The sequence below is a fragment of the Cinclus cinclus genome, chromosome 11 (assembly GCF_963662255.1).
Source record: "Cinclus cinclus chromosome 11, bCinCin1.1, whole genome shotgun sequence".
In the NCBI taxonomy this organism is placed as follows: domain Eukaryota; kingdom Metazoa; phylum Chordata; class Aves; order Passeriformes; family Cinclidae; genus Cinclus; species Cinclus cinclus.
The window spans coordinates 9,338,456-9,361,033 of record NC_085056.1 but is presented as its reverse complement, the minus strand read 5'-3'; the positions used below and the strand labels follow the sequence as shown (position 1 = coordinate 9,361,033).

Sequence of the window (22,578 nt, the reverse complement as noted above, 5' to 3'; positions counted from 1 at the left end):
ACAAATACAGACTTACCCTTTTACTACAAATGCAAACTTTGTTACCGTAGGGGAAAAAATCATTGGATCTCTAATCTAGAAAATGTTAAATTTGTTTGTGGCAGCTCAACATGAAAAATGTTAAAAAGAAAAGGTCAGAAAACTTCCCAAGCAGAAGAATTCTGACAAGTTAGTATCACAAAGGCAAATTAGTTTCTGTAGGCTTGTTTTGGTTGCAAATTCCTCAAGCCAAAATGCAGGACAGATCTGCAGCCTGAATCCCTAGAGCTCTTCCAGATCCTGACAAAAGGACTCTAAAGGAAAAACTAAGATTTTATAGCTTATTTTCTGCTCTGGCCTCATATACATATAGAAGTTTATATAATGTGTCAGTTCAAACTGCTTGATGAGAAAGTAGCAAGCATTCACACAATAAAGCTGTTCTGAGGCTATAAAAACTGATACACACTGTAGATTCTGGTCCAAATATTTACGTCTATTTTCCTAAATTCAACAGCAATCTTCAGGAATATTTTTTCAGCGGGAGCTAGGTGTTCTTCCAGTATTTCGACTGTTAAAATAAATTATTTTTATCTATATATTACCAAATCTGTGTATAAAAACATAGTTCTTTGTAGCTACAAGAATTTTCTATAGAATCACTATATCAAAGTATCTTTTCATTTTCATGCAAAATATTCTTTACACTTTAACAGTCAGACAATTTGTCTTTGAAACTGTTTAAGTATAAAACAAGACTCACCATTAAATCATCATTCAGAGATCAGTACTTGAAAATTGAAGGAGTATTGCAAGCACTACACAAAATTAAGAACATGGCATATTAGCATCCCTATTTAAACAATATTTAAAGTACAAAACCCACACAGCCTTTTCTCATGCTGACCGAGCAGAGTTGAGAAGTGGAAGCTGAAATAAGATTTATAGCTTTACTTTTGGTAATCTAGAGGCTCCTTGGAGCAGTTACCTTCTTCAGATAATACAGCCGAGTCGAAATCCACGTTGCGCTGTGTTGGATACAAGAGCTAAAGCTTGGCACTGCATCTGCTTGGCATCACAGCGGCAGCCAAGAAACCTCCTCTGTTTCTTTAGCTGGTGCCACAGGCTGCACACACAACGGGCATTTGCAAATTGCCACTTTCTGAGATGCAAGGTCTGTGCGTGAGCTTTCAGTTCAGCTACACCCCCGTGGGAGCCCCACAAGGCTTTTGCTATGCCTTGCTAAAAACCCAGCATTTCCTCCCTCTCGTGGCAGCCTGGCTGTGCAGTCCACAATGCCTCTGTTCACCAGCAGATGATGTGTTAAAATCACTGTGTTGTTCAAAAATAGGTGCCTCTCACCACAGAATAATTTAGGTTGGAAGGGTTCATCTAGTCCAGCCACCTGGTCCCAGGTAAGGTAACTCCAAAGTTAGATCAGGTTGCTCAGGACCTCACTGAGTGGAAGTTTTGATATCTTCAATGAAATAGATCATACAACCTTTCCAGGCCCCTGTCCCAGTGCTTGCTTATTCACATTGACTGCCCTTAAGGCAGTAGATATCTACCTCTTGTTACTATACCTCCTGTGTTTTATTCAGGATTTGCAGTGCCATTGTATTATATTTGCAGAGGTCAAAACAGTCACAAGCTACTGGTGACCTTTCCAAGAATAATTATGTGTCTGAACCTACTGTAGCTATTCACTCCCTTTCAGAAACAAAGAAATACATGCAAAACTCTGACGCTAGAGTTCCACAAGAAATGAGTCTTGCTTATCATAATTTTTATTTCTCTTCATATTTTGTATTGGAAACCAAAAAGGCATCACGCTTTTGTTTATGATTCCATTGTGGAGAAATGACCAAGTCTCATGAACAAATCTCCCACAGACCTGTTGTGCAAGTTGTGTCCTAAGTGGAACACATATTTGTCTTCAATCCTCTAGTTCCCACTAACTGGAAAACTTAAACAGAATCTCCCACATCCCTGGGAATTCTGCTGGACTTTACTAATTTGACAAACTTCGTTTATAAATATTTACTATCCACTTCTGTGGACTAGAGAACCCTAAATAATAGAAGTGAAGTAACAAGAGAAAAGACAAATATTTTCTTTTTCTAGTCTGAAGTTTGATCCAGGGAAGAACCATTATTATGCCTATGACAGGAAAATACCTTTCAATTCCAATTAAAGCAGCAATTGTCAGGTTCAGATTCCTTTTCCATTTGTGGTCTAGCTCTAGCCCATATTTCATTGTTAATTTTAAAATTTCAGATTCTCATCTGTGTCTTCCAGAGTAAATAAATATCACAAAGCAATCATTGCTTGCAATTTATTTTTACTATTTTCTGAATTTTCTCTCCTTGCAAAGACAAGATAAATATCTGATCTAGTTTCTACCTGAAACTCTGTTTTTGCATGCCTGCAGAAAAACTAAACTCACCAACTCTTTGTTCAACAACAGTTTTTGCTGAGCCATGAAGCACCTTCTTGAGCTTTTAACAGCTCACATCTTTGCAGATTCAGAACATAACTGATTTTTAAAGCTACTAAATGCCAAATGATTCCTTTGGTTCACAGTGAGGTTTCTTCTGTAATTTTGTTCCAATAGCCCTGGATTAGCACTAGCAGCTGTCTGTGTATTATTATTATTATTATTATTATTCTTACAATGTGGCATTTGTGATGTACATCCTTCCTGCAGAGTTCATCTGGCAGGACTGGTCTCTCAATAAATATCCCAAGAGCAATCTTGATTGTCCAGAATGTTGTTACACAGCTGTCTCTCCCTGATGATAGCTATCCCCATGTTTATACCATGTCATATTCACCTCACACATATTTTGGAGCAAGCTGAGAGGCTATAAAGGAACTGCTGCACTCACACTCAAATCTGCTGCTGCCAGGAAGCAGAGGGATAACATTATGTGTTGGAACTGCTTTTCTCACCAGGAAGGCTTGTTCCAGCCCAGAGCATCTTCATTAATTTCAGTACTTACACATCCAAACCACTAGTTTTGTAGATAGTTTTTACTATCAGAACAGGTTGAACTATAGATGACTACAGCTGGGAAAGTAGGACTTTGTACATGCAGATGCCTATTGCAGTAGTAATTTTTTGACTGCAATTTTGTTTTCTATAGAGTTCTTCTCTTCTACCAGCTCTTGGCATCAACTACACTACATAATAGCTCTTCAGCATTTGGGATGGATATAGTTTTGTGTATGAATCAGTTTTAAAACCCCACTGCAATTGCTTAGGGACAAGCCACATTATCACGGTATTTTAAGTCCCGTTTATCAAGTATTCAAACTTGCTGTCTTACTTCTGTGTGAATATTGCAATCTCCAGTGCAGTCATTTTGGCATTTCTTGAGTGCAGGTATCAGTGTTTTACTTAGAAACTGTTACAACACGTTAGGAAGAGGAAATCCTATCTACCGGGATTTCAGTTTGCATAGAAACTGCAATACAGGCAGACTTAACTATTGCAAATTGAGTTCCCTCTGTTTCTTCTACTCATCTCAGCGCTAGTTTCAGGTCCTAAAATGATATGAGTTCACACTTGGAGGGGGTGGTGATGGGAGGTCCTTTGGTAATTTTAATCTGTTCAAATCAGCACGGTTACAACTTATTTCTTAGATGAGACCCTATGAGAAATATTAATCTTGGGAGATCAAAGAGGTTAAAAACCAAGTTAGTAAAAAAATTTTTGCCATGTTGCTCTGCTTCCAGTTTCACAACTAATTTGACCAGCATCCTGAAAGCAGTTCAGAGGATGTCATACACTCTCAGGACATGAACATACAGAGCCAAGTCAACTGGCACCAGTTACCAAACACAAAAGAAACAGGAAGTACCAAGGAAAGTTTTTCTCTTCACAGAGAAAAGATCACATGAAGCACATCAAGATATCACCAAAGCTCCTTGGAAGGAATCTAAAGCTAAATGTTGGTTATAGCTGAAAGCAAATAGACCATGATGAATGCAGCTACCTTTCAGGATGAACACAAATTAGTACTATTCTGACACCCATCAATGTGTCGTGTCAACAAGTTTTTCTAAAAATACAAACGTTGCTGTGGATTCTTCTGGCTCAGTACTCTGACTGATTTAATTTCTGTATTTTCTTGGAAAGAAGGATGGAGAAAGCAGCAGTGAAAAAAAAATAGCACCAATAAGCTTATCTACTAATTTCTATTCTGTTTATTTTTAAATAGCAGTAATATTTACAATTGATAATGCCCAAATAGCAGAGCAAACCAAACAAGGCCTCTGTTTGTTTAGCTATACAGTTGTTCTACAGAGGTATCAGGTATTCAGTTTAACTCTTCTGATTCAAGCAAGGGGAAAGTGCTTCGTGGCAGGAGCTTCCCCATTAAAATAACACATAGTCTGTGACCTGATGACAGATTGCTGATTGACAGAACTGGGGATTTCTGAGAACCATCATGCAAACTAGCTTGCTTCAGACGTGCAGGCTCTTTAATTGGAGGTTGTTCCCCCACCCAAGGGAGTAAAACGAAAAACCTTTTTTGAAAGGCAGTTGAAGAGGTCACGAAAGCCTCAAGGACAACAGAAGTTGTCACCTACTCAGTTTGAGAATTTTACCTGAAAAGGCTTCCAGAAGCACTTAAAAAAAAAAAAAAAAAGAAAAAAAAAGAAAAAAAATAAATACTTTCCTGTTTAAAAACAGAATTCTCAAAGCTGTATTTCTGCCACTTCCCACTCCAGTTTTTCAGGCATTGCCATTCATATCTATTTAAAGCAGCTGCTGCCCTAGTGGCATTAGGCACCCACAGCCAGGCAGGGCAGCAAGATCCACTGAATGCCAGGTTTCGTGCTTAGCACAGGGTTCTGAGAAGAGCCAATCATTTTGGTATCAATGGGAAAATCCAATTTATAGCAAGTCTATTCTTCATTTTTGCCACCTAATAATGGGTCTATTTTTTTAAATTCATGATTCAAAGATTTTGCTTTGAGTTTTGGAGGGATACCTAAAAATTGTCATATTTGCCTGATCTGCAGGTGGTATCCAGGTAATCCTTGAGCAAGGCCTGATTTCTTATTCATTCCTGTGCTTATGAGTAGAAGCTCTCAACCACCTTTAACTGCAAGCTTGTCAGCACATGCTAGGATATTAGAGGAGTGTAGGTTCTCATACCAGTTTTCTAAAAAAATATCTGCCAGTCTCTTCATTAGCAGTTCTGAAAGGCTTAAAAAATGACTTCTCTTTGCAGTGGATCTGCAACAGCTGTGCTGGGCACACATACAGGTAGTGTTTATTTTCCTGCCTCAGAAGCATTATGAAGTTAAATGGAATAAATTAAAATAAAGTTAAATAAATTGAGTGGTTGTGTCTCCTGTTCAGACCACATTGAACAAACTGGAAACTAAATAAAGTTGCTCATCCAGTCTGTCAGATACTTTCAGAAAAATCTAGAATTTGCTGCAATTGTTTTAAGTTAGCTGCCTCAGTATCTGATATGAAGCACAATCGGATGCTCTTTAACATTCAGAGCTGTGTGCAAATAAGAGATCTTAAGTTTATATATATTTTATTTTTTTTTAAACTTAAGTGTTAAGAAACTTCCAAGTACTTTTGTCTTGGGATGTTTTTGTCAAACCAGAAAATTTATCAACCTAGGATCCATTATTTCTGAGGTATTTTCCACAACATATTCTGATGCTTAAGAAGAGGTTTCTTTAACTGAGGAATTTGGCAGTAATTTCAATGAGGCAGTAGATAGAAACTTGGGAAAGAGAGCTCCCTTGCAGCAATGAGAGCAAATCACCATGGAAACTTCTGCTAAGATGGTATTAAAGAGCAGCATGTACACTCACATCTCTCCTTTTGTAACAGGCAGCATTTTGTGATACAGTCTGGAGTCTGAGTAAAAGGGTTATTCGCACAGCAAGACACCAGGACTTTCCCAGAACTGCTGCAGGATTTTGTTATGTTGCTGAGCTGGCCAGTTGACAGCACATCTTGTTATACACAGAAAAGTGTTAAGAGATGAATGGACACATGATCTTGCCCACACAGTTTGGTTAAGTCAAGTTGATACACACACAGGAAAAACAGATTTGTGAGCTGGACTTAAATCAGTTTATCACCATGAGAAGCTAACTAAATGTTCTCATGTAGTCATAGAATGATCTGGTTTTCAAATCAGGGTGGCCAAGCTCGCACACTGCACTGAAGCTGTAGTATCCCCTTACCTTCCTTCACATAAACACCAGGTCTGGTACTGAACTGGGGAGCAGCAGCTCTCCAGGGTGACATTGTGCTTCTGGCTTTCAGAGCACAGGATGTCTCAGACTCTGCACTGGGATCTGATTGTCCTTTGGATAGAGGCACATATGTGTTTACAACTATGTCACATTAGGACCCAGATAAAGACATCTTGTTCTTCTGTGTTAAGGGCAAACTGTGAGAGATCACTCACATCACTTTGTCTCCTCTGACTTCACAGAAATGCTGTGCACAAAACCACAGGAGCCCACAGGAAGAGATACATTGTCTTGAATCTGTTGACATAAGACAGAATGCGTTCCTTATTCCCTACAGAATACTAAACAAGTATCTACAAGCATCCTGTTTTGAGGTTTATTATGGTTTTGACATATTCCTGTCCTAGTTTTATATGTATCTGCCAACACGGTATGCCAAACAATCTTCTCTGTTTGTAACTTTATTCCAACATAACTCCTGTTAGAACAAAATTCATGATTCTTTACTCGGTTGGTCATAAATGAACAGCAGACTTTGCTAAACTATTTTACCTGCCTTATCAAAAATTATACTGCAGAAGAAAGTTTTGAAACAACGTGCATATAATGTTTTTGTCTGTTTAAATGAAGTTGTTCTCCTTTTATTATAAATTCTAGGTAAGTAAAAAGGAATTTGTGGGGTATTTGTAACCAGCTACCTGCCCAGTAAGAATGACACAGAAAAGTCATGTGAGGACTTAATGGCCAGAGTGAGATACATAAGTTCAGTTCTCATCCTTCGCTGAAGAGACTCAAAGGTCATAGCTCACAAAAGGTGAAAGGATTTACTTATTCTGACCCTGGGAGTTTTGTACTTGCTGCACCACTTCATCATAGCTCCTCCATGAGCAAGACTACCCCATACAGCTCAGCTTGGAGCCTGGTGGACAATTAACTTCCCCCGGGATGAAGGTTTCAGTTCCTTTAGGAGCTATCTAGATGCAACTCAGGAAAAGGATTATGTGGAGTTGAAAAGAAATTGAATCTGGGCTCACATTTTTGAGGACAAATATTCAGAGCAGTCAACAGGACCTCCGGCCTCTCTTGGGGTCATACTTCAAGAGGAATGGCCACTGCACCTTCTCTTTCCACTAGGGATCATAACGGGAAAGGGTTGGTGTGAGCCAAATGCAAAGATTTCTGACCTTTGTCTTGTTTCCCAGTTGCATCTAGGCAGCTCATTAGTCAGCCTAAAGGGCTTTTCAGCTTCATTCAGCCTTTTAAAAAGCACTAATAGCTGCTGAACCTGAAGCCACAAACAGGCTTTTGATCTGGATATTTGTTCTTTTTTAAATGGATCTGAATCTGGGATGTAACCCACATCATTCTCCAGAGAGACAGAAAAATGTAACACTAAGGTTCTTGCTTGCTGTTAAGCTTCAGTGCCCTCCTTCCACTCAAAAGTCAAGAGGCTTGGAGAGCTAATGCACAAGTATCAAAAAGCTGAACCATGAGTATCAAAACAGTAGGAGTGGCTTACAACATGCCTGATATTCAGTGCAATTAGGAGCTGAAGCACCCATTAGCAATCAGAAAATGGACAAATTAGTTTGTACCTACACAAGCTAAAAATGTTACCATTTAAATACTACTATTTAATGTTTTGGGATTTTTCCTCCACCCTTATTCTTAGGGTTGACATTCTCCCACTCCTTACTCTGGGATGCCGAATTTGTTCATGGAGGTCCAGTACTATCCTCTCTCAACAGGACACATATGGTGCCTGTTTAGTCAGGATGAAAATCCAGTGCTTTCAGCCCAAATCAACTCAAAAGCAAGAGCAACTGGCTTCCAGTTAATTATTGATTTGATCATCAGTGATGGCTGTCAGATTTCTACTATTTTTTTCTCACAGAGATTATTCAGTCTCCTTTTGCTATGTCCTCCCGCTCATGCTTAAATATTTGTTGTCTTCATCTAAGAAGCAAGAGAGTTTCTAAAGAACAGCAGAATTTTTACAGCTGGGGTATTTCATGCAGCTCGAGCCACAGGGTATTGTTTCTGGTTTCCAGATGAAATACTGTGAATTTTGAAATACCACACATAATGTGAGTGTTCCCAGCAAATCAGACATTACAGGTGTTCACTTGCTATTTATACTCCTGTACTTATTCAAGTGACTTGACCTTCTCCTGCTAGTTGGATTAATGAACAGGTCTTATGGCTTTGTCTTAGCATGGCCAGTTCCCTTCTGACTGTATCTGGATTGGCAGTTCTCAAGGGCAGGAGATTTCTCACTGTCAAAAACACATGATTTAAAGCAGTTGAGAAGGGGCACAATGAAAGAAACAGAAGAAGGAATCTTTACCTTTGTGAAACTTTTTACTGCCATGGTAAAACATAAGTTTTCAGTTTTCAGCAAATCATGTAAATTAACACTGAAAATTAGTTCCTTGTGAGTAAGGCCAGCCCAGAATACTTCCACACTAGCCAAGCTCCATATGAAATCAGATTTGCAGGATCTCAGCTCCCTAATGAAAACAAGCTGAGATCCTGCACATAGTTTTCTGGATGTCTAATTCAGCAGGTGATTGCCACTTTCTATCCAGAGCATTCACCTTTCTTCCCCCTGCCCCATTTATAACACTTTCGCAGAACTGAAATGTTCCTCCTGGAATTTAAGTAATTGTTGAATTTATTTCTTTTTTTTACAAATCTGAACAATCCTATGATCTGTCCCTCCTCACTGCCAGCACTGTGCTATTCCCTACCCATGTTCTGCTTAGTGTGCCATGAGATCTTTCAGAACTGCAAAGCTGTGTTTGCTCTGCAGGTGACACATACAAGCAATACTTAAATTCCTGCATGCATTGTCTCAAATCCCCTGCAGTAGAAACCACACATGTATCAGTTTTTATTGCTTTTCCCAAACCCACTAAAAGACTAAAATGCATGTTCTCATTTACTGTGAAAGTTACAGGTTTTTAAATAATTCTTTCTGATATGACTGTCCACTAAAGAAAAGGGGGGAAAACAGAACCACAAAAATCCCAGACATTGTAAATACAAAGATAGCCATTGAAATAGCTTTCAATAACATTCTCTAAAATGTTACATGTAGTTATATGAATAATATTACAAGAAGTAACTTTAAAGAGGGCACATATTATCACAAAAGGAAAATGGAAAACGTATTTAAGTTTCATGATTTTAGGGGGTTTGGGGGGTGGGTGTGCATAAGGAGGAGAGAAAACCACAGCAGGCAGGGATAAGTGCTGAACTGAGTGAATGTTGGAGGGAAGGCTGAAGGCAGCCCAGGAGTGAAATGTCAGTAGATGGCACTCAGGCTGCAGCACAGCCCTGTCCCCGCAGAGATCCCAACAACCTCCCAGAACACTGGGGAGCTGCAAGACTTTGAGGTGTGGGAGTCTCTGAGGTCCTGTGCTGCAGCACTTGGGGTGGCCAGGCCATGGAGCTGCAGGTGGGGTCAGGTCCAGCCACAGGACCTGCTCATGAGAAGGGGAGATCATTTTTTTCCATTGCAGCTTGGACATCTTTGCCTCCCTGGCCTCCCCCTGTAAACACCCCAAAGCTGTGAGGGAAATAAGGGACTGAGCTCCAGGTCAGTTTTAAGCAAGGTCTAATCAGAGCAAGCTACAGAAGGCAGTGCTGTCACCTCTCAACAAGAGCTTAGGAAATAATGGCAAGGCAGGGCAACTCTTGGCTCCTGAACTTGGTTTCTAAAATTAAGGGGCTCCCCCCAGCCAAATCCTCCCATTCACAAAAGCCAGTGTTGCCCCATTCTGACCAAGTGCCTGGAGTTGCTGGAAATAGAGGTGGGTGCTCATCTTTGCAGGCAGCTGTGCTGCACCCATAAATCACTGTGTGCAGGTACTGTTAATGCTTGCCTAAACTTTGTTGACTCCACACTGCCTGCAGAATCCTGTAAGAAATGTAAGGAAACAAACCACTAGAAATAACCTACTTAGTACCTTCTAAAACATATGTAGTGTTTCTGTAAGCAAGCATTAAAACCACAGAAACTGAGCCATTAATCTGTAATAAAACTTCTGCTAAAGAAACCTAAAACATAACTCTGTTCCCTGGCAGGAAATATTACAGCTGCTCACAGCTACTAAGACTGAACATTTCCTTTTCCAGTGCAGATGCTGTTGGCATACTGGGCTGAACCTAAAATGTCTTCGAAGCTGGACCAACAGGGTCCATGAATATTCAGGCATTAAGGAATTTGGGCAGATATCCCAGAAGTGCCAAGCCCCAGCGCTGAATCTAAAGCTCTCCCAGCTTTTTGTGTTGGAAACACAACAATTCAGATAGCTTTATGCTCTCATGGGAGCATTGAAGTCTATGAAACAAATAAACAACTGAAATAATTCTCTGATGATTAAAATAAAGTATTTTAGCTTTTTTTCCTTCTAACTCAGCCAGTTACAGTGCTCCCCTCACAGAACTGCACACATTATTGCTCAGCAGCTGCTGCTTATCCATCCCTTTGGATGAGAACTGTTACTCTTTTCTCTCGTGAGCAGTAACACATGGGGACAAAGCCTGCCAGGGGTTGTTTTCTGAAAGGCTCAGGTCACAGACAGCATTTGTTCTCTCTCTGCCATAGCTCAGAGTGGAGCTGGGAAAGCAGGTATGACAGCCACAGATCCAGGGAGTGTAGGAGGGAAGCAGAAGAGGAGGGGCATGTGGAAGCTGAGCTGCTGCTGCTCTGCCTCTGCTCCAAGCTCCCAGGGCAGCCTCATCCTCTGCTCTTCTGGCACGGACTTTTTCTCTGCCACACCAGCACCAGATGCCAAACCTGTGAATGACACAAATTCCTCAGCTTCAGTTTTGCCAGTCCCTGGGATAATCTGCACCAGAGACAGAGAGAACTCGGAAGAATCATCTGAAGAAAATTACTCCTCAAGGAAAGACACGGCACTGGAAAAGGAAATGTTCACCTCTGGCTACCCCTAACAAACACAGACGTACCTGTCAGCAGTCAGGGCTGCAGTGACTGTTCCTTGCCTGGCTCCATGGAGGAGCAGGAAAACAACTTTGTGCTTTCCCTTGGAGTCAACACCAGCAAGTGCAGCCTTGAGACCAACCCGACAGAGGCCCCAGCGTGCTGGGCAGGAGCAACCCGGGGCGGCCCAGAGGTGGTGATTGTACCAGTGCTTTTTGGGCTGATTTTTCTCCTGGGAATGGTGGGAAACACGTTAGTGTTGGTTGTTTTGGGGCGTCTCCGGCCTGGGGGACGCCCATCACGCAGTTCCACCAACATCTTCATCCTGAACTTAAGCATTGCTGACTTCTCCTTTCTGCTCTTCTGCGTTCCCTTCCAGGCCACCATCTACTCCCTGCCAGAGTGGATCTTCGGTGCCTTCTTTTGCAAGTGGGTTCACTACTTGGCCATGGCAACTATGCTGGTCAGTATCTTCACTCTGGTGGCCATGTCTGTGGACAGATACATTGCTGTGGTCCACGCCAAACGCTCACCCTGCATCCGCAGCAAGCGCAACGCTGCCCTCGGCGTGGCTGTCATCTGGCTGCTGTCTCTGCTCATTGCCATCCCTGTGGCCCAGCACCAGGCCCTCATGAGTGGCCATCAGCAGGCACCCAACAGCTCTTTCTGCTGGGAGCACTGGGCAAACGGTTCCACGGCCAAGCAGATGTACAAGATTACCATCCTGCTGGTGGGATACCTCCTGCCCCTGCTGCTCATCACCTGCTGCTATGCCAAGGTGGGTGCCAGGGATGGGAATAATGCTTAAATGGAGGGGAAGATCCCAGACTCTTGGTGGCTTGTGTGTGTACACAGCTGCACAGCCAAATAACTGATCCAACCCTTTCTATACCCTCTCCTGGTACAGAATACTTTTTTGAGGTAGGGGGAGGGAAAGAAAACAGAGAATGAAATTACACCAGCTCACAAAAATGATTACAACTACCAAGATGACACCCAGCCAGACACCCAACCCCCCTAAAAACTCTTGCTGTTTTTCATATTTCTCATTTTGTTCTTTCTACATAACAAATGTTAGCTACTGGCAAGAGGAAAAACCTATGGAGGAATAAATATTTCCAGGTTATTGCTGTGCTGTAATCAGGTTTCAAAAGATAGATCTAGATGTTGTTAATTGAGAATTGCCTACGGTTCTCCAATACTCCTTATGACCCTCCCTCTGGAGGGTGACCCACTCCTACCACTGCATTTGTTTGTGCTGCCTTCAGGAGCAGCAGGATAGTCCCACCAGTGTACAGCCTGCTCTCTGCCCATGTGTATCATCAGCCTAGGGAGTAAATGAAGACAACCTGAGCCTCAACATAAAATTCAAAGTCCATGTGAAAACTCCTGTGGATTTCATCTGAATTCTTAATATATGGTGAACTACTGAAAGCATAGAAGGTTTAATACTCTTTCCAAATCTTGTTTCTTGAAAGAGAAAGTCGAGAGCTTAGAATTAAAAGTCTCAAACCATCAAATTAATCTTTGAAGTCAAGTTAAAACAATTATTTTAAATTTTTGGTGCTTGTATGAGGAGTTCAAGTATTAATGCACAAATTTCATTTACCCATTCAATATATTGCTTCTTTTTCCCTCCAAGGTTTTATGCCATCTCCACACAAAAGTAAAGAACATTTCCAAGAAGTCAGAGAGATCAAAGAAGAAGGTAAATATCTTTGGTTTAATCTGTACGTTGACTATAGTACAATAGAAATCCATGCTTATAAAGTAATTGCCTGGTCTATGATGATTCCAGTTAAGTTAGAGCTGTTACAGTTTCTGCCAGTCCTTTTTGTCTATGAGCCCTAACCAGATTCAACTGTACATTATATGTAGGTTCTGCTGGTTCATTACATTCACTAGCATACACCCAGTTTTGTTTGCAATATACTTATGAGGACCAATTCATAACTGGTCTTGCACCTACATTGTAAGGATAGAACTCAACTGGTATTTGCAATATTTATCTCATAACATGATAACTGTCAAAGTCATGATACAACACAAACAATATTTACCATATGGGTGTTACTTTCCCTTTCCCCTCAGAGTGTTTTTTTTTGCAAACGTTACTCAATATTTCTTAGGGAGACTTCCTTGGATTGGTTGCAGACACACTCAATTCCTGCATTTGCTTTAAAAGCATGCTTGAAAGTCAGTCTTTTAAAGTACATCTTCTTAAGAACACTTCACTTTAGAGCCTAATAGGAAATTCATAGATGGCTGTCAGTTCTGTTAATCTAGCTTCCTTCATATGTGCTTAGCTGGTCCATTTGTGAAAGTAGTTGTGTTTGGGTTTAATTAATGAATTCATCAGGGATTAAATGAACATCTTTTGTTTATTTAACTGAAAGATGTTTGACAAATGAAACTTGATTCACGTTTGGGAGGTTAATTTAGTATATACAGAGCATTGAGTTTGTTCTGAAATATGTATGACTTCAGTGGCTGGACCTTGATTGCCTTGAGCTATGACAGCAAGTGTAGCACAACAGCCAAGTCTTCCCACATGAGGTGATAAAATTGCCTGAGTCACTTCTGTTAATTCACAGCATGTCTCTTCACCAAACTGATATACATAACAAGATGTCATATTCATTAAAGAGAGGATAGTCTGAAACTGTGATCATGCAGTTCCTGCTTCATTCCTATAATTTCAAGAAAACAGAGCATTTGAATTACTATCGTCCTTCTACCCTCAAGAGAATGGGGTTTGGGTTTGCTCTTTTTGGACTTTCCCCTTTGGGTTTGTTTTGGTTTTTTTCTGCTTGGTTTTTGGGTTTGGTGTTATTTTGGTTTTAGACAGTTAAATAGCAAATTTTGCAAACAGCTTTTTGTTCAAATCTCCCAATGCTCATCTGGTCTCCATACATGAGTAAAGGTCTCAAAAGAATCAAATTGCTTACTCAGAGTCCTTGTTGAACAAGATTTTCCAGTGAAGCAGTTGCCAACATTACCACTGCAAACAGTTTGCTCTGTCACTCAGCATTTCAGAAGCTATAAGAGCTCTCCTCAAGATTGAGCACTTCAAGATAAAACATAGTTAAGAAAGAAAGCAAATGCCATAGAGCCCAGGGAATCGTCCTGCCATAAGCAGCATTCCACATGCTGACTGGAAACACATTGCTATTATTCTCCATTATAGACTGCTTTCGAAAAAATAGTGTTACCAGGTAAGATTTTTTTTAAATGTCAAGACTTTTTTCTGAATTTTGAGCTTTCATTGATGTTGCTGGAATCTTGGTATAATACCAGTCCCCAGATCCTATAACACTGATAAGAGGCAGAAGAGACATCATTCTTACTCACATAGTTTGAGCCACAGAACACAGAAATTCAATAAGTGAATTTACTGGAGCGAATCCAAGTTAAAGCCACCTGGAAGGTCATAGAGGAGCTGATATTTTATCTGTTATTAGTATACCCTGGAAATCTGGAAACAGGATGTGAACCTCAATATGACAAACATTTACAGAACAAGTGGGACTCTGCTGGATCCAGGCCTAACATGATTCCTAAAGAAATGATGATGGCATGGCCAAATGAACAGCCCCAGTGTTGTGCAAGTACATGCATGACTTTCCTAGGTGCATTGCTGTAGCAAAGAAAGCAAAATAATCCTGGATTTCACTGACTCTAAGTATGTGAAGCATATTACTGGGGCCCAGGTACTTGGTACTATAGTTCAACCTCCCCCTTTAAAGATCATACTGTATCAGTAATTTGTATCTATGCCTTTAAAATTAAAAAAAAAAAACCAAAACCTTTTTTAAAAAAATACAAATCAAACCCATGGAAACAGAAAACAAAGCATAATGAACTACAATATTAGGAATTAGTTTTTCCAAGAAGTGTCTTGCTTGATTCTCTACCTGTTTCTGCCTTTTTGTGACACAGTATGGTTCCCAGTGCCTCCTCTCACCAGCTGTGCTCCCTTCCCTCCCTGGTGGGTGCTCCCTGTTCCCAGCAGAGCAGGTCCTGCTGCCCAGGGCCCTGCAGAGCTGCACAAGCAGACAAGTGTGTGATAGCTGTGCCTGTTATCACAGTATGGAAACAAAACCCAATCAGAAATCAAAACGGTGGCAGAGTTTTGGTTATGCACACATAAGTTAAGAGAAGCTCTAACACATACACCTACAGAGTGTCACTGCCACCCCATTTCCTCTCAAGGGAGTCTTGTCAAAAAGTTCCCACTGCTATATGAAGCATCTTCTCTAAATAAAAGTCTCTAATACCAGCTTTCATTTCAAACAGGATCTGAAGACCCAGCTGTTGTCTCTCAGATCACATTGCTACAAGATATAGCTGGAGTTTCAGTGTGGATTTTATTCCCTGCATAATGTTTGCAAAGTCAGTTTTCCCTTCTCTTCCATTACTGGTGATCTTTCTAGTGTCTGTCATTGTCCCCTTTGCCATGACATTGTACTCAAAGTCTGTTATTTGAAGATATGTAGTGCCTAAAGGGACGGCATAAGAGGGCCCTGGTTTTTAGGACAAACTACTCATGGGCTATGTTCAGACACGCTATTGTAAACTCAGTTGCAAGCAGTTTTTTTTTTTAATGGGTCCAGTTTATAAATATCCAGAGAGCTCTGACAGCTGTCACCCTCTCCAAAGCAGTGTAACACCTGCTGAAAAGAATAAGTTTGTAATTAGCAGAATCCTACAAATGACATACAGGAACACATCACAGAAAAAAAAAAAAAAAAAAACAAACCAAAAAAAAACCTGGAAGGTTTTGTTCTTGTGTTGTGATCTGTAAGCTTTGAAGTTACAGGATGGTTATGTTCAAGCTACAGCAACCTTTTCAATTTATGCACATGCGAAACATTGTAAAAATTTCTCTTGAATAAAGTTTGCTGCTTCCTGACTTCACATTCCATTATCAAAAGAATTTGACCCTTAAATCAGATATCCACTTTGAAATTTTTGTATAGTTTTGCCATCTATATGTCAAATGTTGGACATGCTCAATTTAAACTGTGTTTCCATTTCTATGTATCATCTGTGCATTAGAGCAAAGAAGATGTTTAGAACTTTTTGCATGCCTAGGCTGAAATTCTGCATGATGAACTAAGACTGTGCTTGCAGAAGAGATACATGACTGGCTGTTTCCCCATTTAATGCTATACTAGCTGTACAAGTTTGCCAGCCTTGAAAATCAGATGGTGTGATGCTGCAGGTCTCTCCTTTGAAGTTTTGGATAATTGTTTTTTGAGGCCAGCCAGCAAGACCACATGCTAAGAAGTTCTGTGCACCCCTCTATGACAATTAAGTATATTTCAGTTCTGTTACCTCTTTTCTGAACTATGTAGAGTACTGCAAGCCTGAAATTTGGCTCCAAAGAAAGTTAACAATTCCCTGTCTGACAGTGTTGCAAAATATTTCCTAAGAGCCCAGCCCCAGGAACTCTGATCATACATCTGCCTTAAATAAGATGATCTAATGATGGAAATTAATGCAAACCAAGGTCTAACGTGGCCCTGTGGTGTTTTACTGGCCTCTGGAGCACACCAGGGCTCCTCAGTGTTTACTCAGTTCTGTCTTGTGCATCTTTAAAGAACAAATAACAAGCCTTGCAAACTGAACAATCTGAAACGCTCTTTCAAGAATGTATTTGGGGAGGTGGATTTCACAGCTATTTTGTAAGTCCCTTGAAAGGATAGTAGGAACTGTGGGACCTTGAGGCCAAAAGCTTCAATTAACAGACCAAATGAGCCACTTAAAGATAAATTCTTTTTTATAACATATACTTTTCTATTGGTTAGCTACAATAGAGAGGTGAGCCATGCTTACCTGGCAGGTTGGCAAATCAGCTGTTCATTGCTTCCAGAGCTAAGTAAACACAAGGACACACAGGGTTTATTTGGGACACTCCCTGGAGTGCTGCACTTTGAAGGTCATACAAGAGCCTGAGGTACAAGATACAGAATTCCTTCAAGGTAGATGAGTATTCCTGAACATCTTGGCCAAGAGAGGCATATAAAAATTGCACTGTAACTGCTTTCCTGTATGCTAAACTAATTATTTGGCTACTATCCATGCAAATTGAAGGTTTTCATAGTGATGATGAACATGATGTTCAAGGCCTTAGCATTTGAACAACAGTAAATACAGCAAAGGAACATGGAAGATCCTGGGGTCCATCGAGCAGAATATAATTCAGAAGTGAAATCCTGCATGTTGTTTGGTTAAGAGGAGCCCAGGGCAGCAGGAATTAAGAGCATCATTACCAATTGGGGCATAATAAAAATATCACAATGCTCATAGGCATTTATGAATAGTAAGTGAATAAGTTTCAAGGGCATCAACAGAGGAGATAAGTGGCATCATCTCAGAATGAGAGATGTGCAGATGAGCAGTTGCAACAGTGCAAGCAAGCTGCTGGGAAATGAAGAGTCCTTCTCAGCACATAAAGCAAGTAATCAAAATGATGACATCCCTGCCATCTCTCGCTCTGAGAAAGAAAACAGAACAATGAGAAAGAATACTTTCAGTGTGGTTTTCAGATCACTGAAGAGTAGAATTAGACTAAAGTGCAATAAAACAAAAAGAACAAAGGGCAATGAGAAGTGCTTCAATAGTAATTAAAAGATGTGGGTGCTCTGAAGTAGAGACAGCTGCTATCCAGCTTTAAGTTACTTAAGAATAATTATGCCATTTTCTAAACATTTTGCATTTATGACTAAGCCATGGGCATGTTTCTGGAGATCAGATTGTGCTTGGGACCTTTCTGTCCATTCCGTTAAGAACTTTATGTGCAAAAAGGAAAAGAATGTTTGCAAATCTATCGGGGGAGTCAGATTTGCCAACAAAGCAAACAAGAACGTGGGGCCAAGAGTGAGGAAACTGGCAGTTTTCACTTTGCATGTTGGCTCACAGATGGACTCTGAGCAAAGGGATGTTCTCAATTGTGTATCCCTGAATCTAAAGCCACAAAAATTATCTTCCTCAGAGGCTGGTAAGTTCCTCCAGCAGTACAGCAGTATATTGCACTAAGCCACATGTATTCTTTTAGATACCGGCAGTATCTAAAAACAAAAGCTTAAGGTACCATGGGTCACTACATTTTTTCCAACTCTTCACTACATTAAATTACAATATACAGTGACATCTGTAACTCTGTAGTTTACCATAATGAAGTCTAGGACAGTAAAAATGTGCACCAATTGTCTCTCAAACTTTAAGGAAAAAAATATACAAGTTAGAGATGAGAACAACAGGAGAAAACATTTATCAGTAAATCACATAATCAGATATCAGTCATCCTCCTACAAAGCAGTAATAAAGGAAGAGTCAATTGTAATTTGCTAATAAGACAGTGTGGAAGAACAGGCACAGGCTTCTTTATGCTTCTTCATCCAGAATTATGGAAGAAAAAAGAAGGAAAAATAATCTCACCATATTCAGGAAACAGCAGTGGTCTCACTAATGAAGCACAGTTTGTCTGCAAGCCAGTACTATTTAATAAAAACCTAATTGAATGTTCTTTCCCATTTCTGTGTGGCTGAGGTACACAGTAGAAATGGATGGTCTCTGACAAAGGATGTGCAGCTGGGCTGTCTCCAGCTGGGACTAGATTAGGAAAGAGACAAGCCCTATACCCCTCTAGACTGATCTGTCCACTCTATATTTTAATCTCAGGAATGTTTATTAAACTAACATTCAGGTAGTTCTTCCCAAAATATGTAAATCCATGGAATACTGGAAGCATTTGATTTATTACATAGCAATCTTAATTTTGCCCTTGACAAGATGCCTGACACATTGAAGCAACTTCATATGAAGCTTATCAAGGACAACAGCTCTAAATACAATTAAATTTTAAAGACTTCATTATCCTCCTGAATGAAGTATCTCCCCTAAAAAAATGTTTTTTAAACACATTTTCCAACCCATCCTTCAATGTTTTTTGAAGGATGGAGGAAGGCTGAAAGCAAGAAATAGCTTGTTCAGGGCCAGGGAAAAAAGTCATCAAAGGGCAAAACAGACAAAGAAAGGCTGGAAAGCATAAATGAGAGGCAGTTGACCTACAAAAACAGCAAAAGAACGAGCAAGTAAATTCAACACAATCTGCACATGACAGAAATAAGAAGATGGGGGGAAGAATAACAGAAATTGATTTAATTATCTGACAAACAAAAATATCTCCTTGTCTTTGTTTGTCACCAAGCTATTGATTCACTGTACAGCTTAAACACATTTACTTTGCCTGTACAACAAACACACTGTAAGACAAATACACTGTAAGTTATTTCCTGGAGCTGCTGAAAGGCTTCTAGGAATAGTAAGACTTAAGTGGCCAGTAGTGGCCATTGTACATGTCTATTATGGACCTACCAAAATTTCAAAGTCAAATCAGAAAGTTTGCATTTAGTGGGGACAGCTTCATCAGCAGTAATGCAGTAACTGTGCAAGCTATCACAGCCCATGGAAGAAGCTCAAACAGTGCACAAACTATTTGGATCAGTCCTCCACATCTGGTCACAGTCCACAGAAACAGTAGTTTAAGCTATAGTAAAGTTACCACATTAAAAGCCAAATAGTGTTTCATTTCAGTTCATTCTGTCTTAAATACCTGCTCCCTAAATTGAAAAAACAGACACAAGTTCCATTTTCAAAACCTGTTTCTCGAGTCATGAATTATGTACATTGGTTCTTCAGTATTGTCTATGTTTTCCATCTGCAAAATCCCAAAACAAGCTGGACCCCAGAAACACCTTTGTGCTATTACATAGCAACTGCAAACCCATTGTGTAATACTCAGCCCTATGGTAAATGCATAGTTTGTTATTTCACAATAAAAGGGGGGGGGGGGGGGGGGGAAGCTAGGTGTATAAGCCTTATTCATAAGAATATTTCAGTTCTTGTATCCCCCTAATTTAAGCAGATGGATGCTCTGAAATGTTACCTGGGTAACAAGCCTAAACTACTTAACATTGCTGGAGGGTAAAGAAGTAGCACCACTATTGCTGGTGAAAGCTAATGATGGGACCTGTTTATTAATAATTTCTTTGGTTCCCATCATACCACAGTGGGTGAGCTACACCCCACAAGACCACTAGGTCTGTGTCTTTCAGTCTCACCAACTTCTAATCATTCCAGTCTATTTTCTGAAGGGCATCATCTGGCTCCCAGCATGGTTGGTTTGAGGATGCTTGGCAGGGTAATTTGTTCACTCTTAGGAGAACATCTTTGTTAGCTCAGTGTCAGACAGCATTCTGGTAGGTAAAACAAGGAAGCACCTGGAGCATGCCAGGTACACAATGAACTGGCAGGTTATTGCCTTTCAAAGCTAATAGAACCTTATTTGAGAGACCTGTTTGACAGAAATCCCTTATGGTTACTTGTATTGAATGCAATAAAGTCTTCCTTAGAGAGGTTAATGGGTTTAACTAAATGTAGCTGTGATAACCACTGACTAAATTAATTTCTGTTCACTAGAAAATGATCCCTTTTCTAGGAAAGTAACTTTACCCTATTCACTTGAAGGCATTCAAGGGAATAATTGAGAGAAACGTTGACCTAGACTAGTAAGGCTGTAAATCTTGAACTGAAATGAAACCTAAATTTCAATTTTTCTCCACTGCTTTACTGCTACTTGTACAACAATTCTCCTCAGAGGAAGGATATTATCTGCACATTGGCAAGTTGTTACATTTATTAAAATGACAACATAGAAATGAGAAACACTAAATATCAAAGTTAAAATGGAAACAGTGTGCCAAGAACCAAGTGGGGCAAGAGGAAGGAAGTCATCAGCTGTGCATCTCATACAGAACCCCAAAACTGAGGGATTACCTACACAAAAATTGCTTACCCTGCATTACCATTTGTGTTTTTGAAAACTCATTAAGTCAGGTAGAATTAGACCTACGAAAACATCAGGCAAAGATCTTAGGGCCCCCAAGTCAGTAACCTTGGACCTTGCTAGGCATTCATTGAATGTTCTAGAAATAGAAAGTGAGAGCAAAGCAACACTACCAGCTTTCCTAAAATTGAAATGTGAGGTCCTGCTCCCACAGGCCTCAGGGTCTTACAGAAAGAAAGTCCAAGTGACTTACAGCTTAATTATAGTTACTGTCACTGTTAACATATGTTTTGTATGGAGACTTCAAAGAACAGTTTTCAGGAAATTTCTACCTCAGGTCAAGCTTTGGGACTTAAAAATGACAGACTGTGTCAGAGGCTGGCCAGCTAGCTGGGGAGCAAGCACTGCAGGGGCACACCTAAGGCAGGCAGCACAGGCTGGGATCCCACAGGCACAGGGAGTCTCCTTCAGGTCATCACCCAGCTAGGAATAAGTCTAACCAATGAGCACTGTGTACTTTAAAAAAAAAAAGTCCTCTATGCATTGGTTTGTCTGGGTTTCTCCTGTAACAGGGAAGATACTGGAAAAACCTTTCTCCTCAGGCCAGCCTTTGTTACTCCTCTCAGGGGCGTACTTACTTGCAAGTTGTTTTCCCCTGCAGTTATTTTCAATAGCCTTAATGTTCCTCACCCTCCAGATGTTAGGGAATATTATTTCCACTCTTCATTGTAACACAGCTAGCACTGTTGCAGCCTTTGAACTACCTGAAGTTTTTCAGGCACTACCTCAATTTTTTATAGTTATTTGTTTGAGCCAAAACTAGTCAATTCAAGTTAACCAGGGTTTTTAGCATCCTTTTTCATATTGTCCACTGGCAATTGGACAAATTTACAATTTGCCCACCTGGCAGTTGTCAGCGTTGCCTGTGTTAGGCTGCCTTCACTACTGACAGAGGAAAACAAACCCACCCATTCCACAGACTCACTTGATCACTGTGACCATTTAATACACAATCTTCTCTTTTCCAGACAGCGCAGACAGTGCTTCTCGTGGTTGCTGTGTTCCTGCTCTCCTGGCTGCCACACCACATCATCACCATGTGGGCAGAGTTCGGGCACTTTCCCCTGAACAACATCTCCTTCACCTTCCGCATCATCTCTCACTGCTTGGCCTACGGGAACTCTTGCATCAACCCCATCCTTTACGCTTTCCTCTCGGAGAATTTCCGCAAGGCGTGCCGGCAAGTCTTCACCTGCAAGTTCTTCCTGAGGCCGGTTTCTGCTGAGAAACTGGCCAGAGTGCGCATGGAGAACTTCTCTACCACACGCTCCACCACGAACATGTAAGCTGGGCTCACAAAAATGTGTTTCAGGAGCAAGAGGAGGGAAAGGGTTCTGTCTGGGGAGAACATGCATACATGTGCATTCCAGGGAGTGGTGGAGTCTGCAGAAGTGTGCACTTTGCCAGGTTATTGGTGTGGTAGGGGACACAATTCCCTCTTGCTATGATGATATGTGGCAGAGCCTGTCCTAGGGTACCTTATTAGTCCCTGGGCTAT

At 40.6% G+C, this 22,578-nt stretch overlaps 1 protein-coding gene across 1 annotated transcript; it reads left to right on the top strand.

Annotated features, from left to right (window-relative positions):
- Positions 1-11,237: 11,237 nt before the first annotated feature.
- LOC134048387 (galanin receptor type 1-like) lies at positions 11,238-22,366 on the top strand. The gene is made up of 3 exons (XM_062500125.1): positions 11,238-11,945; positions 12,810-12,875; positions 22,049-22,366. The coding sequence occupies exons 1-3, from the start codon at positions 11,238-11,240 to the stop codon at positions 22,364-22,366; spliced, it is 1,092 nt and encodes a 363-aa protein (XP_062356109.1).
- The last annotated feature ends 212 nt before the right edge of the window (positions 22,367-22,578 follow it).